This window comes from Geotrypetes seraphini, chromosome 3 (genome assembly GCF_902459505.1).
Source record: "Geotrypetes seraphini chromosome 3, aGeoSer1.1, whole genome shotgun sequence".
NCBI lineage: Eukaryota > Metazoa > Chordata > Amphibia > Gymnophiona > Dermophiidae > Geotrypetes > Geotrypetes seraphini.
The window spans coordinates 412432696-412449438 of record NC_047086.1 but is presented as its reverse complement, the minus strand read 5'-3'; the positions used below and the strand labels follow the sequence as shown (position 1 = coordinate 412449438).

At 46.1% G+C, this 16743-nt stretch overlaps 1 protein-coding gene across 1 annotated transcript in view; it reads left to right on the top strand.

Moving 5' to 3' along the window:
- The window catches only part of PPP2R5D (protein phosphatase 2 regulatory subunit B'delta), a 391698-nt gene that overhangs the window by 326909 nt on the left and 48046 nt on the right, over window positions 1-16743 (top strand). Inside the window, exon 14 of the mRNA XM_033937705.1 lies at window positions 13998-14070. Coding sequence (XP_033793596.1) covers window positions 13998-14070 — 73 coding nt within the window. The remainder of the gene's footprint in view (window positions 1-13997; window positions 14071-16743) is intronic.

Sequence of the window (16743 nt, the reverse complement as noted above, 5' to 3'; positions counted from 1 at the left end):
ATGCTTGGGCAAGGAGCTATACTGAAGATACAGGAGGAGTGTCAGCCAATAGGACCACCTGTTAATCAGTTTCTCTATCTCCACCTGCTGGTAGATGTGTGCTATCCCATTGGTCTCTGGATTCATCTGCTGCGTCTAAAGGAAAGAAAATTAACAGGTAAGAACATAATTTTTCCATCCAGCAGCTTTAAACATTTTGATTCACTCCCTCATAATATCAAGGCTGGACTACTGTAACTTATTATAAAAAGGCATTTCCGAAAGAACTGAAAAAGGCTACAAATAATTCAAATACAGCTATAAAGATCATCACAAACTCAAAAAAATTTGACCATGCGACCCCCCTTCTGAAAAACATTTCATTGGCTTCCATATCTTACAGAATTACCTATAAAATAGTACTACTGATTTTCAAAATTCTACGACTTACAAACTCTTTTGATATTTCTCGACTGCCTTCTCATACCTTACATGTCATCGAGAACACTATGATCGACATTCCTTCTCTGAAAATCTTTGGCACAAAGGGGTCAACAATTTTCTCTGTGGCAGGACCGCAGCTTTGGAACACCCTACCGGGGTATCTACCTAATGAAACAGCATTGGATAGATTCAAAGGGATGCCTTTGAGACTTAACTTCGTTGAACAAGTCTTTTTGGCAAGCCCCAACAACAAAATAACGAAAACATCGTTAAAAATAAACGGCCATGAATATCCAATCGCCAAAACCATAAAAATACTGGGCATCACTCTAGATACTCACTTAACCATGAGTGCCACACAAACCTACTGATGAAGAAATGCTTTTACATGCTGTGGAAACTAGGACTATTAAAAAATACTTTGACACAACTTCATTCAGATTACTGGCGCAGTCGCTGATCCTATCTATCCTAGATTACTGCAACATCGCCTACCTGGGTATCCCAAAAAAAAAAAAAAGGACAAAAATTAAGATTAGTACAAAACACTGCAGTTCGTTTGATCTTCGGACTGAGAAAAAAAGACCACATTAGCCCCTATTACAAGAAATTACACTGGCTACCTGTGGAGGCGCGAATACTGTTCAAATTTGCTTGTATCTGCTTCAAACAAGTCTGGGGCCTAGCATCTTCCTACCTGCAAACACACTTCACTCTACACAACCCCACACGTACAACCAGAAACAAAAACATCTTTGCATACCCAAAGATCACAGGCTGCAAATACAAATCCTTCCTAGACAGAACCTTCATGTTACAAGCAAACAGGCAGCAATCCTGGCTGGGAAACCACATAAATAAAGCCAGGCAGACCTACAACACATTCCGAAAATCAATTAAAACCGTTCTATTTGGCAAATTCCTTGCTTAATCAGATCACCTCAATCTCAGATTGTTTGTTTTGGGGGTTTTTTCTTCACCTTGTAACCCCATTGTATTATGTAACATCTTTCTTCTCTCATGTATTCTTTCCCCATGTTTCTTCAATTCATGATGTAACTTCCTTCTTCTTGGTCGGGTTGGGCCCATGTGCCTCAGGCCCCCGCCCCTAGGTGGGACCTAAGGCTCCCGGGCCTATTCTGATTGGCCCAGGCGCTTAGGCCCCCACCAGTAGCGGAGCTAGTTTGGGACGGATGGCCCAATCCGGCCTCATTCCGTTGTTGGCTGCCTGCCGGACAGGCGAGTTTGACTCCATCTGTCCGGCCAACTACACAAAGATACGGGAGATGGGGGGTGGGGGTTCCGTGGGGGTCGGCCAGGGGGGTCGCCGGGTCGCTGAGGGGGCGGTCGGAGGTTCTTGGGGGGCGGGTTGTTGGGGGGAGGGGGGTTTGCGTCGAGGGCAAGGAGGGCCTGGGATCCCTCCTGCCGTAATGTAGCGCGGGGTGGGGGTAGGGGGTCGCCGTGGCCAGGAGGGTTTTGGGCTCCCTCCTGGCCGAACAACTAGCGGGGGGGGGGGGTCACCAGGGCCAGGAGGACTTGGGCTCCCTCCTGGCCCGATATTGTCGGGGAGTTGGGAGTCGGCGGGGCAAGAGGGCTTGGGTTCCCTTTTGCCCCGATCGTGTCGGGGAGTCGGGGGGCAAGAGGGCTTAAGCTCCCTCTTGCCCCGATCGTGTCGGGGGTGCCGCGGTTGGCTGGGGCAAGAGGGCTTGAGCTCCCTTCTTGCCCCGATTCGTGTCGGGTGTCGGGACCGCCAAGAGGAATGCAGCAGGACACCGGGTAGGAGCTTCTACATGATGGGGGGGTCGGGAGGCTGTGGGGGTGCGAGCGGCCCTTCGGGGTGGGGGTGCGAGCGGTCCTGCGGTGGGGGGGTGAATCAGACGTCGGGGGGGAACTATGTAAAAAAAATTTTGTACAACACGCTCACGCGTATAACGTGCAAGGGTATGCGCGGTACGTAAAAACCACGTATAACGCGCGCGTTATATGCGAGAAAATACGGTACTAGTGAGATAATTAAATTTGCTGAGGACATAAGTTGTTCAAAGTTGTTAAATCGCAAGAGGATTGTGAAAAACTGCAAGAGGGCCTTATTCGATCCCTACTTTCTATCCTGGACACTGACTCTATTACTGTATTGACTCATTCTTTAGTAATCTCCCACCTAGATTATTGTAACTCCCTTCTCAATGGCCTTCCCCAAAAAGAATTACGTCGCCTTCAATTACTACCAAAATACTGCAATAAAACTTATATTATAAAAAAGGCCGATTTGACCATGTTACTCCACTCTTAAAGAAGCTCACTGGCTCCCTATCACCCACCGTATCACCTATAAAATCATCTTACTCTGCTTTAAAATTAAACAATCTCATCAACCTTCATTCCTTGACAAACATCCTGATACCTCAATGCTCCTCCCGCACTCTAAGATCCTCTGATCAAAAACGTATTTCATCCCCCCTCTAAAAGATTTCTATTATACTCGTAAAACAAACTTTGTGTTACCTGCCCCTACATTATGGAACTCCTTGCCACAATACCTCCGCGACGAACAACAACTTGTTAAATTTAAATCTTGTCTAAAGACCTTTCTTATTTCATGACTCTTTTAACCTAACCTAGATTTTCTACTATCTATCTTCTCTCTCTTCTCTTTTATTTCTATTTTCTCTCCTCTTGCAAGCAATTACTACTACAATATGCCCCCACCTTCACGTTTTTTCCCTACCACTCTTCCCCTTTTCTTCTTATAAATGTACTTTTTTCCCCCTCCTCCCTTACTATCCTCACAGTCAAGTCTGTCTGGTTTTTGTCATTTATGTCCCACTTAAATATTTTATCCAATCTTCCCTTTTTACTCCCCTCTTTTAAATTATATTGTTAACCGGCCAGATATTATGTTTTATGGGTCGGGATATTAAAAACTAATAAACTTGGAAACTTGGAAACTTGGAAGACTGGGAATCAACATGGCAGATGACGTTTAATGTGAGCAAGTGCAAAGTGATGCATGTGGGAAAGAGGAACCCAAACTATAGCTATGTGATGTTGGGTTCTGTGTTAGGAGTCACTGCCCAGGAAAAGGATCTAGGTGTCATTGTTGAGGATACGTTGAAACCCTCAGCTCAATGTTCGGTGGCTGCTAAGAAAGCAAATAGAATGTTAGGAATTATCAGGAAAGGAATGGAAAACAAAGATGAAAATGTAATAATGCTCTTGTATCGCTCTATGGTATGGCCTCAAATATGTGCAGTTCTGGTCGCCATATCTCAAAAAAGATATAGCGGAATTAGGAAAGGTACAAAGAAGGGTGAAAAAAATGATAAAATGGATGGGACAACTTTTCTATGAGGAGAGGCTAAACTGGTTAGGGCTTTTCAGCTTGGAGAAGAGATGTCTGAGAGTGATAAGATAAGAGGTCTAAAAATAATGAGTGGAGTGGAAAGAGTAGATATGAATCGCTTGTTCACTCTTTCCAAAATTCTAGGACTAGGGGACATGCGATGAAGCTACTAAGTAGTAGATTTAAAACAAAGCGGAGAAAATATTTCTTCATACAACATATAATTAAACTGGAATTTGTTGCCAGAGAATGTGGTGAAATTAGTTAGCGTAGCGGTGTTTAAAAAAGGTTTGGATAATTTCCTAAAAGAGAAGTCCATAAGGCCATTACTGAGATGGCTTGGGGAAATCCACTGCTTATTCCTAGGATAAGAAGCATAGAATCTGTTTTGCTACTTAGGATCTAGCTAGGTATTTTGGACCTGGGTTGGCCACTGTTGGAAACAGGATACTGGGCTTGATGGAGCTTCAGTCTGTCCCAATATGGCAATTTTTATAAAAGGAGTATGTTATATTTTTGGCTAGTTATTAAGGAGTGTACTGAGAAACAGAAAAACATGATAGCAGATAAGGGCCAAATAGCCCACCCAATCCAGTATTGGGCTTGAGTGCAGAAAGGACTTATCCTGATGAGGTGAGTTGAAACTCCCGCTTCCATGTCCAAGGTAAGTACCCACATTGCAAACAGTTCTTTAGGAGTCACACCGACTCGGGTAGGATACGCCTCACAGGGACTTAGCAAACACAAGATATGGAGGGCCATGTAAGTCAATGCACACAGTTTAGGTAACAAAATTCTAGAATTAGAGGCTGAAATAAGGAATGCCGACCCTAGATGTGGTGGCAATATCTGAAACTTGGTTCACGGACTCACATGGGGGTGGGATATGGGCTATACCGGGCTACAATCTACTTCGTCAGGACAGAGAGGGCAGGTTAGGAGGGGGGGTAGCTCTATACATTAAAGAGGACATCAAAACCACCAGGATCACAGATGTCAAGTACACCGGGGAGTCCCTCTGGGTAAACCTGGCAAGAGGCAGATAAAAATGCCTGTATCTAGGTGTGGTATACAGACCCCCAAGACCCCAAGACAACTGGAAGACATGGACGCAGAATTAATTGAAGACATAGAGAATATCACTCTACGAGGAGAAGCTGTACTGCTAGGGGACTTCAATATGCCTGATGCAGACTGGAACTCATTTTCAGCGACAACCAGCGGTAGAAGGAGGCTCTTAACCTCCATAAAGGGAGCACGTCTCAAACAAATGGTAACGGAGCCCACTAGGGCCCAGGCGATCCTCAACCTGGTACTCACCAACAGGGAAAGTGTCTCAGAGGTCTCAGTAGGAGATCCGCTAGCCTCCAGCAACCACAACATAGTATGGTTCAACCTTAGGAAAGGCTTCCCTAGATCAAACATGAAAACAAAGGTACTCAATTTCCGGGGCACAGACTTCGCACGCATGGGAGATTTCGTCCATCGGACGCTGCAGGACCAAGCGGAGACCGATGATGTAGAAGCTAAGTGGTTAACACTGAAATCAACCATACATGAAGCAACTAGCCGCTTCATAAAATCAGTAAATAAACGACAAAGAAACAATAAACCCCAATGGTTCACCGCGGAGATCTCGCACCTCATTAAGGAGAAGAAAAAAGCGTTTCTCTCCTACAAGCGCATGGAGAAACGAGAGGCAAAGGTAGAATATAGGACCAGGTCTACAGCGGTCAAAATGGCAGTTAGGGAGGCAAAACTTTGAGTGGAAGAAATTCTGGCAAAAAACATTAAAAAGGGGGACAAATCCTTCTTCAGGTATATTAGTGACAGAAAAAGGAACACAGGCGGGATAGTACGCCTTAGAAGATCGGACAGAAGTTACGTGGAAGCAGATTCCGATAAAGCCGAACTACTGAATGAATACTTCTGCTCAGTCTTCACCTGTGAGGCACCGGGACACGGTCCGCAGTTGAAGGCAACACAAAGCACAGAAGACCCGTTTCAGAATTTTGAGTTCACACCAGGTGAAGTTTACAGTGAACTGGCAAGACTCAAGGTGAACAAAGCCATGGGACCAGACAATTTGCACCCAAGAGTGCTCAGAGAATTGAGCGATGTCCTGGCGAAACCGTTGGCTGAGCTATTCAATCTCTCCCTAAGTAAGGGGAAAGTTCCCCTGGACTGGAAATTAGCTAATGTCGTTCCTCTGCATAAAAAGGGTTGCAGGGCAGAGGTTGCGAATTATAGACCGGTGAGTCTCACATCAATAGTGTGCAAACTCATGGAAACACTAATTAAAAGCAAATTGGACACGATCTTGAATGAAGGGAATCTTCGGGATCCCAGTCAGCATGGATTCACCAAGGGTAGGTCCTGCCAATCCAATCTCATCAGCTTCTTTGACTGGGTAACAAGAAAGTTGGACTTGGGAGAGTCTTTGGACGTCGTGTACCTGGACTTCAGTAAAGCTTTTCACAGTGTTCCACACCGCAGGCTGCTAAGCAAGATGGGGTTAGGAGAGACACTAACTGCATGGGTCAATGATTGGCTCAGTGGCAGACTTCAGAGGGTGGTGGTTAATGGTACCCTCTCTAAAACATCGAAGGTGACCAGTGGAGTGCCGCAGGGCTCGGTCCTGGGTCCACTCCTTTTCAACATATTCATAAGGAATCTGACTCAAGGGCTTCAAGGTAAAATAACACTATTCGCCGATGACGCCAAACTATGTAATATAGTAAGTGAATGCAGTTTACAGAATTATATGGCGCTGGACCTGCTTACATTGGAAAGTTGGTCCTCAAAATGGCAGCTAGGCTTCAATGCTAAGAAATGTAAGGTCATGCACATCGGAAGCGGAAATCCATGCAGGATGTACTTCTTGAACGGAGAAACTTTAACTAGGACTTCAGCAGAACGAGATTTAGGAGTAATCATCAGTGCAGACATGAAAACTGCCAATCAAGTGGAGAAGGCTTCATCTAAGGCAAGGCAGATATTGTGTTGTATCAATAGAAGTTTCGTCAGCCGAAAGCCTGAAGTCATAGTGCCGTTGTACAGGGCCATGGTGAGACCTCATCTGGAGTACTGTGTGCAATTCTGGAGGCCACATGACAGTAAAGATGTGCGCAGAATTGAATCGGTTCAGCGGACGGCCACCAGGATGATCTCGGGGCTCAAGGGTCTCTCGTACGAAGAGAGACTGAACAAATTGCAGCTCTACACTCTCGAGGAACGTAGGGAGAGGGGAGACATGATCGAAATATTTAAGTACCTCACAGGACGTGTCGAAGTGGAAGATGATATTTTCTTTCTCAAGGGACCCTCAGCCACAAGAGGACACCCGCTCAAACTCAGGTGCGGAAAATTTCATGGCGACACCAGAAAGTATTTCTTCACAGAGAGAGTGGTTGATCATTGGAACAAGCTTCCAGTGCAGGTGATCGAGGCAGACAGCGTGTCAGACTTTAAGAATAAATGGGATACCCATGTGGGATCCCTACTAGGGTCAAGATAAGAAAATTGGGTCATTAGGGCATAGACAGGGGGTGGGTAAGCAGAGTGGGCAGACTTGATGGGCTGTAGCCCTTTTCTGCCGTCATCTTCTATGTTTCTAAGGAGCTTACTATCTAAACAGACAAGACAGGCAAACAGGATGCCAGGGTGGGGATACAATTAGGGGGCATGGAATCTGCTGGCTAAGGTGGAGGGCAATGGGGAGTAGATTTCTGAACTGAAGGCTAAATCAAAAAGATTAGTTTTCATTCTGCTTTTAAACAAGGGAAGGGAAGGGACGAGGTGGACAAACATAGATAGTTTATTCCAGGCATAGGAGGCAACTAGATAAAAGGAACGAAGTCTGGAATTGGCAGTGGTAGAGAAGGGTAAAGCTAAGAGCAGCTTATCTGAGGAACGGAGTTCTCTGGGAGAGAGGAGAGGGGCAGCAGAATAAACAGACTTGTAGGTCAGCAAAATGTTATAGTGGGTAATCATCTGGCATCCCGTAATCACCACATAGGACCAAAAATTAATAATTTATTACATTACATTAGATTAGTGACTTCTATTCTGCCTGTACCTTGCAGTTCTAGGCAGATTACAGTGTAAGATAGCTGGACATTTCCAGGAAGTTACAAACAACAGTATAAGATAGCTGGACATTTCCAGGAAGTTACAATTTATAGTATAAGATTGCTGGACCTTTCCAGGAAGTTACTATTTACAGTATAAGATAGCTGGACATTGCCAGGAAGTTGCCATTTAGGGGATGATTACACAGTAGATGCAGGGGACACTTATATAGTGGATGCAAGGGAATTACAGATTAGGGGCGTTAAATAGTAAGGTAAGGGGGAGAGTTTAGGATCACTAAAAGGGAAGAAGAGGTTTAGGGTTGGTTTCTTGAAAGGGTCAAAAGAGGGATAAAAGTAGAAGGGAGGAGGTTAGCTGGTAGTTTGCATGGAGGGCGGAGGAAGCGAGGGGGGGGATAAGAAGGTTGTATAGTTTTTTTGAAAAGCAGAGTTTTGATTTCTTTTCAGAATGATTTAAAGTCACTAAAAAAACTGCGGATGTACTCACTGGAGGAGCGAAGAGAGAGGGGGGACATGATTGAGACCTTTAAGTATATCACGGGGCGTATAGAGATGAAGATGATATCTTCAGTCTTACAGGGCCCTCGATTACCAGAGGACACTCGCTGAAAATCAGGGGAGGGAAATTTCAAGGTGATGCTAGAAAGTACTTCTTCACCGAAAGGGTGGTCGATCATTGGAACGAGCTGCCTCAGCAAGTGATTGAGGCCAACAGCGTGTCAGATTTTAAGAGAAAATGGGATATTCACATGGGATCAATAGGGGAGTAAAAGTCAGGGTCATTGGCATGGGCAGACTCGATGGGCTATAGCCCTTTTCTGCCGTCAATTTCTATGTTTCTATGTAGTTGTCAGCAGGTTGAGGATGGAGGGGTCCAGCTTCGCTGCCTGCGTCGCTAGGAGGCCGTCGTACATTTTTTTGCGCTGAGTTCCCTTAAGTGGTGGGTAGGAGAATAGGGTCTGGGTTCTTCTTGGTCTGGATATGCTGTTATGATTTAGCCGGTTGTTGAGATAGGTGGGTACAGCTCCCTTTGTTGATTTGAATAAGAGACAGTGGAATTTGAATTGGATTCGAGCTTGTATCGGTAGCCAGTGTGAGTCTAGGTAGGTATTGGTGATATGGTCAAATTTTCCGAGTGAATAGATCAGCCTGAGGGCTACGTTTTGAATGGTCTGTAGTTGGTTTATCAAGATTGTGGGGCAAGGAATGTAGAGGATATTGCAATAGTCCACTAGTCTCAGGACAAGAGATTGGACTATGATCCTGTAGTGATCTTTTTCGAAGAATTTTCTTATTTTTCGTAAGTTGCGTATGGTGAAAAATGCTTTTTGAGTGGTTTTGTTGATTTGGATCTGCATTGTGCAGCATCTATCTATCGACACTCCAAGGATTTTGAGAGAGGGCTGTATGGGATATTTGGTGGCGTTTATTTCTAGTTCTGTTATGGATGGGGTTTTGTCCTTTTCAAGTAGTAGGAATTTTGTTTTGTCCGAGTTTAATTTCAGTTTGTGGTCTAGCATCCATTCTTCCACTGCTTCCAGTGTTGTTTTTAGGTTGCCTAACGAGGTGAGGTCTTGGATGTCGAAGGGGAGTAGTATGGATATATCATCAGCGTAGCTGAAAGATGTTACGTTTAGGGTATCTAGGGTGATGCCGAGGGATGATAAGAAGAGGTTGAAAAGCATAGGCGACAACGGTGATCCTTGTGGGACTCCACAGGGGTTAGACCAGGGGTCCGATTTGTGGTCGTTTGACTTGACTTTGTAGGTTCTTGTTTTTAGGAATTCTTGGAACCAGTTGTATACTACTCCTGAGATCCCTATGGCATAAAGTATCTGAAGCAGTATGGTGTGGTCAACCAGGTCGAATGCCGCTGAGAGATCGAATTGAATTAGCAACATTCTTCTTCCTTTACTAAGGTGCTGTCTAGCTGTATCTAGTAGCATTGCTAATAATGTCTCTGTGCTATAACTGGATCTGAATCCTGATTGAGAGGGGTGAAGTATGTTGTGGTCTTCTAGGTAATTGGTGAGGTATTGTGCTACTAGTCCTTCTATTATTTTAACGTATAGTGGGATTGAGGCGATGGGTCTGTAGTTAGAGGGGGTGTCTATTGGGCCTTTGAGATCTTTCAACAGAGGGGTGATTATAATTTCACCTAGTTCAGGTGGGAATTGACCTTCCGTGAGTGTGGTTTGAATCCATTACATGAGGTTGGCTCTGAATTTAGGAGTGGCGTTTGTTAGGAGATATGAGGGACAGTTATTCAAGTGACATGATGCTTTGCTATATTTTTTGTAGAGACGGTCCATGTCAGACCATTGAACTAGTGGGAAGGTGGTCCAGGTCCTGTCTGCTGCTATGGGGTCTTCTGTTGTAGGTTTTGTTATGATCTCATCAAGGTATGTTGATGAGTTGTTGAAGGTGGATCTGATTGTGGTGATCTTGCTTTTGTAGTGGTCAGCTAGTTGGGAGGCTGTTGGTGGGTGGTTTCCTTGGGTGGCTAAGAGAAGTTTGGTGTCAGTGAGGTTCTTTACAAGTTTGAAGAGCATTTTAGTGTCTGAGGTTGCTGTGCCAACTAGTTTGGAGTGGTAGGTTTCCGTTTTTCATTAAGTTTGATCTTGTATTGTTTGATTAGGTTTCTCCATTCGACTTTGGTTTGATCCTGGTTCTGTTTTTTCCAAGCTCTTTCGAGTTGTCTACAGCGCCTTTTTAGTTGTAGTAGTTCGGTGTCGAACCATTAGTCGGAAGGCCTGCAAATTCTGTTTTTAGGTTTTAATGGGGCTAATTTATTCAGTGTTGTTTCGCTTAAGGTTCGCCAGTGGTGTATAAATTCTATAGGATCTGTTGAGTCTATAGTGTCTACAGCGGGGTCTATTTTGTCCCAGAATGTGGTTGGTTCGATTTTTTGACGGGTTTTGTAGGAGGTTTTGTGAGGTTCAGGTTTGTTGTTGCTTTGTGTCCAGTTGATATTGAAGGCATATTTGTGGTGGTCTGACCAGAGGGAGGGGTGCCAGGTACCGTTGGAGATGTGGATGTCTGGTGTATTAGAGTTTTGGGCTGTGTATGCTGCAATATCAAGTTGGTGGCCTTTTTCATGCATGGATTGGGGATTAAGGATTTGGTGGAAAGTGCATTGAGGTATGAGAGTAGATCTTCGACTTGTTTTGAGGTGTGGTCTTCTAGGTGTAGATTAAAGTCTCCGAGGGGCAGGTTAATTAAAGGAGGAAAAAAGACCTCAGTAAGTGGGACAGCCTGTGCCAATGAACACTATTCTGCAGAACTGTTCTACCCAACTTTAGTTACTCCCATCACTTGATCAATTTACAAATATTTCTTGAATCAGTTTCTTCTTAAATGCAAATTATTCAGTCCCATCAAATATAACTGCTCATATTAATATATTGTAAATAACAGCACTTATCTTTATTATCCTTATGGATTGCATCTGTTTCGCACACGGCTTCTTCAGGGGAATATCTCTCACTGTATTCGTGCAGGATCATTTTGATGATACGGCTTGGGGAAGATAAGCCTGCAGGGTGACATGGCGATATTCAACTGTCATAAAATTGTGATCCTGCATGAATACAATGATATTTACATCCAGGTCCAGGTAGGCTTCCCCCCACACCCAGAGTCTACCTGTGTACCTGCTGGTCCAGGAGGGGTCTTCAGGGCAAGATTGCAGGCCCTGCGTTCTTGCCCCTTTGAGGCAGCAATCCAAAATGGATGTTGCAACCTCCAGCAGCAGCTTGTGGTACTTCCTGTAGTTCCATTTTCGATTGCTGCTGCAAGGGGGCAAGAGTGAGGGGTTGCACTCATAGAAACATGATGGCAGATAAAGGCCAAATGGCCTGTCCACAGTAACCATTATCTCTTCCTCTCTTTAAGAGATCCCACGTTCCTATCCCAGGCTTTCTTGAATTCAGACACAATCTCTGTCTCCACCACCTCTTCCGGGAGACTGTTCCACGCATCTACCACCCTTTCTGTAAAAACGTATCTCCTTAGATTACTACGGAGCCTATCACTTCTTAACTTTATCCTATGCTCTCTCATTCCAGCACTTCCTTTCAATTGAAAGAGACTCGACTCATGCACATTTACGCCACATAGGTATTTAAACATTTCTATTATATCTCCCCTCTCATGCCATTCCTCCAAAGTATACAGATTGAGATCTTTAAGTCTGTCTCCATACGCCTTATGACGAAAACTATGCACCATTTTAGTAGCCTTCCTCAGACTCCATCCTGTTTATATCTTTTTGAAGATCTCCAGAATTGTACACAATATTCTAAATGAGGTCTCACCAAAGTTTTATACAAGGGCATGAATACCTCCTTTTTCCTACTGGCCATACCTCTCCCTATGCACCCTAGCATCCTTCTAGCTTTCACCGTCACCTTTTCAACCTGGACCACCAGGTACACAAGTAGGCCCCGGGGAGCCTATCTGGTCATCAAGAGGTGGAGGGTAGAAACATAGAAACATAGAACATGACGGCAGAAAAGGGCCCACAGCCCAACAAGTCTGCCCACTCAAATAACCCTCCCCTTAAGTACCTCTTTGAAGTGAGCCCACGTGTTGATCCCATTTGATCTTAAAGTCAGTCACGTTACTGGCCTCAACTACCTGAAGTGGAAGATCATTCCAACGGTCGACCACCCTTTCGGGGAAGAAGTACTTCCTAGTGTCACCTTGGAAACTCCCGCCCCTGATTTTCAGCGGATGCCCCCTTGTCGCCGTAGGGCCTGTAAGGAAGAAGATATCTTCTTCCACCGCAATGCGGCCAGTAACGTATTTGAACGTCTCTATCATGTCACCCCTCTCTCTGCGTTCTTCGAGAGAGTAAAGGTGCAACTTACTTAGTCGTTCTTCGTAAGGGACATCCTTGAGCCCTGAGACCATCTTGGTGGCCAATCATTGAACCGATTCCATTCTTAGCACATCTTTTCGATAGTGTGGCCTCCAAAACTGTACACAGTACTCCAGATGTGGTCTAACCATGGACCTGTACAACTGCATCATCAGCTCGGGCTTGGTGAAACCACATCTGGAGTACTGTGTACAGTTTTGGAGGCCACAGTATCGGAAAGATGTGCTAAGAATGGAATTGGTTCAACGATTGGCCACCAAGATGGTCTCAGGGCTCAAGGATGTCCCTTACGAAGAACGACTAAGTAAGTTGCAGGGTGGGTGCAAAGTCTTGGCACATGACAAAGGAATGGGAGCGGAGATTTGAAAGATCTGCAGCAGGGTCAAGAGAGGGTTTTGGAAAGAAAATAGGTATGTGGTCCTGGCTCAGTGTTCAGCCGGGGCCGAATAACTTGCCTATCTGGTCTCAGCTGAATATCGGCAAGGCCAGCATAAGCCCTGGAAGCCTGCCAGCATACACTTAGTCCCCAGTATTTCATTCTGGTGCCCAACCAGCACTAAATGTTGGGGACTAATTCAGCCAGCAATGGGAAATGTTTATAGCAACACTAATATCACTGGCTGGATATCGAGGAATTCAAAGGTCCAAACAGAACTTGAAGATAATTTAAAAAAAAAAAAAAAATGTTCCATCAAAATAGAAGAAAAAATACTGTTCCCATTATTAACGTTTACAAACTTCTGAGCAATTGCTTAAGAGAGAGACATAGGGGCCCTTTTTCTAGCCACTTGCTTACTGCAGGCACCCCATGGGAATTTTGCACTCTGCGCACAGTTCCCATGAGCAGAAAAAAGAAACTTTAGTTTTAGCTCCGGGGTAAAGGGTAGTAGCACAAATACAGGGTTAGCTCGTGAGCTCTTTCTACTTACAAAATAGGTGTGGCAGGAGCACACATTAATGGGAAAATTATCCAGAAAATAGACCAGTTTGCCTCAGCATGCAGGAAAGACCTAGGCAAGGGTGTGCAGTATGGCAAAAGGGCCCCTTCCAGCCTTCACCACCCCACCTGCGTAAGATTGTAAGCCACTTAGATTTTTATAGACTAGCTGAGTTGATGTTGAATCTCACTGGGTTAAGAGTCCTGTGTTGTCCACATTGGTGGTAAAACTAAAACGCCAAAATTGACCAGGGGAGTGTCAAAACTTCAAAACCTCCTAATTCCCTCATTTAGAGAATTCTTTTTAATCTTCACTTCTAGAGGGCGCTTTAAATTAAAAGAGAGAGAAGAGATGTGGCACAAGGTTGAAGAACTTGCTCGACTAAATCCCCAGGTAAAGTGTCTTGTTCTCCTTTTTCCCTCCCTTAGCTTGTAAACCTGTCTCTGGGGCCGATACCGTGAAGTGTATGTGTGTAACTTAACTTAAAACGAACTGAAAAGGAATGGTAACGAGTCCATTAGATGTGCACAAAATATGAGCAATTCACTGCTTTGACCATAGCAAGTACCTGCAACTTCAAAGAGACAGAACCGGAGGACCGCCATGCCAGGAATGATGAGATTATGTCTGGATCATATGTCATTCAAGAAGTTATTTAAAACACAGTTATTTGTAGATGCTTTTCTCTAAGTTCAGTGGGCTTTTGATTGGTATTTAATCTTAAGGGAAGATCAAGAAAGAATGACTTGAACTTGTGAAGGGGCATAATCAAAAAAAACATCTAAGTCCCCTTTTGGCCTAAGGCCCTAAACATTGAAAGTAGAAGCAGGGAAAATGTCCATTATAAAAAAAAAAAAGTCCAAAAGGAGGGTTTTTTTGATAATGGCCTGCCTCTACGTTCAACTGTTTAAACGCCCAGACCACCACTACGTCTAAACTTAAACCATATAATCAACCCCCAAAAAGCCTAAGTCCCAAACGCCCAAAACAAGGGCTTTTAGGCGAAGGAGGAGCCAGTCCTTCGCCTAAAAGCTGGATTCTGTAACCGGTGTCTGTCAAAAACAACACTGGTTACAGAATCCAACCCCCCCCTACAACGATCAGGCCAGGAGAGAGCCCAAGCCCTCCTGGCCCCACTGAGTACGATCGGGGCAAGAAGGAGCCCAAGCCCTCTTGCCCCAAGGCACCCCGATCTTCCCCGACTCGATGGGGCAAGAGGGAGTCCAAGCCCTCTTGCCACGTGGCACCCTGACCTTCCCCGACTTGATGGGGGCAAGAGGGAGCCCAAGCCCTCTTGCCCCGGTGATCCTGGAACCCTCCCCCTGCCGATAACGATTGAGCCAGGAGGGAGCCCAAGCCCTCCTGGCCATGCGACCCCCCCCCCTAGAAGATCGGGCAGGAGGGATCCCAGGCCCTTGACACCCCCCCTCCCACGCTTGCCGACCCGTGAGACCCCCCCTGCCAACTCCTTGATCCCCTCTACCTCCAATCCCCCATACCTTGAAATCATTGGACGGACGGACGGGTGCCAAGCCCGCCCATCCAGCATACCAGCCATCCCAGGAATGGCTCAAACCCTGCCCACAGGGTTGGCCCAGGGACTGAGGCACCTGGGCCAACTGGAATAGGCCCAGGAGCCTTAGGCACCTCCTTTGGGTGGGGCCTTATGCACATGGGCCGGGTTGGGTCCATATGCCTAAAGCCCCGCCCACAGGAGGGGTGTAAGGCTCATGGGCCTATTCCAGGTGGCCCAGGCGCCTAAGGCTCCACCTGTGGGCGGGGTTTGAGCCGCCTGGGCTAATCCGGCCCCATTCCTGGGATGGTTGGCCTGCCGGACGGGGGGGCTTGGCATCCATCCGTCCGGCCAACGATTTCAAGGTACAGGGGGGGATTAGGGGTGTGGGGGATCGAGGGGTCAGCAGGGGGGTCTTGTGGGTCGGCGGGGGGGCGATTGGGGCTTCGGGGGGGGTGAGCTTGGGAGGGGGGGTGCTTCAAGAGCAGGAGGGCCTGGGATACCTCCTGCCTGTATTTTAGTGGGGGTAGGGGGTTTGCCTGTGCAGGAGGGGATGGGCTCCCTCTTGCCCGATCTTCTAGGGGGCGGTCACGTGGCCAGGAGGGCTTGGGCTCCCTCCTGGCCCGATCGTTATCGGCAGGGGGAGGGTTCCAGGATCGCCGGGGCAAGAGGGCTTGGGCTTCCTCTTGCCCTGATTGTAGTCAGGGAAGGTCGGGGTGCTGCGGGGCAAGAGGGCTTGGGCTCCCTCTTGCCCCATCGAGTCGGGGAAGGTCGGGGTGCCGCGGGGCAAGAGGGCTTGGGCTCCCTATTGCCCCGATCGTACTCGGCGGGGCCAGGAGAGCTTGGGCTCTCTGCTGGCCGATCGATGTAGGGGGGGGTGGATCGCTTTAGCAATCCCAAGTGCCACGCTTGGAGGCACTTGATGGTATCGCTATTGCGTCAGGGGGATGAGGCATCTCTCCTGCCCTGATGGATGCGGTGGGGGGTGGGTAAGTTGCCGGACCACTGAGCTGATCACGCCAGCTGCCATCAGCTCAGCGGCCCCTTTTTCGACACTTATACCTGTTTTGACTTGGTCTAAGTCAAAACGTATAAGTGCCGACTAGGCAACCTGTCTAAAGTTTTGGTTATACCTTCTGCACGTCTAGGTCGGCCCACCTCCCGCCCGCCCTTTCCCCTCCTCTAAAAACGCCTCTTTTCGCTCTAAGAGTTTAGAGGCAGGGGAAAGGCCTAAGCTGGTTTTAGATATGTCTAAAACCAGCTTTGATTATGGGTACTTGGACGATCAGGCTTTTTGATCGTCCAAGTACCTATTTAGGCCACTTTTTAGATGGTTTTTTTTTTTTATTTTTTATTATGAGCCCCATAAAATTTTATGATATTTCGTTCACTATTTATTTGTTATGATATTGTTTTTGTTTTTATAATTTGTGCATGTATGACATAGATACACCACTTAGACCTAAGTAGTTTATACAAAAATTGTATGTGCAAGAAGTTTTTGAGGCTAATATTTATGCGCAGGTGTGTGCGAGCTTTTTCATTTACTTTGG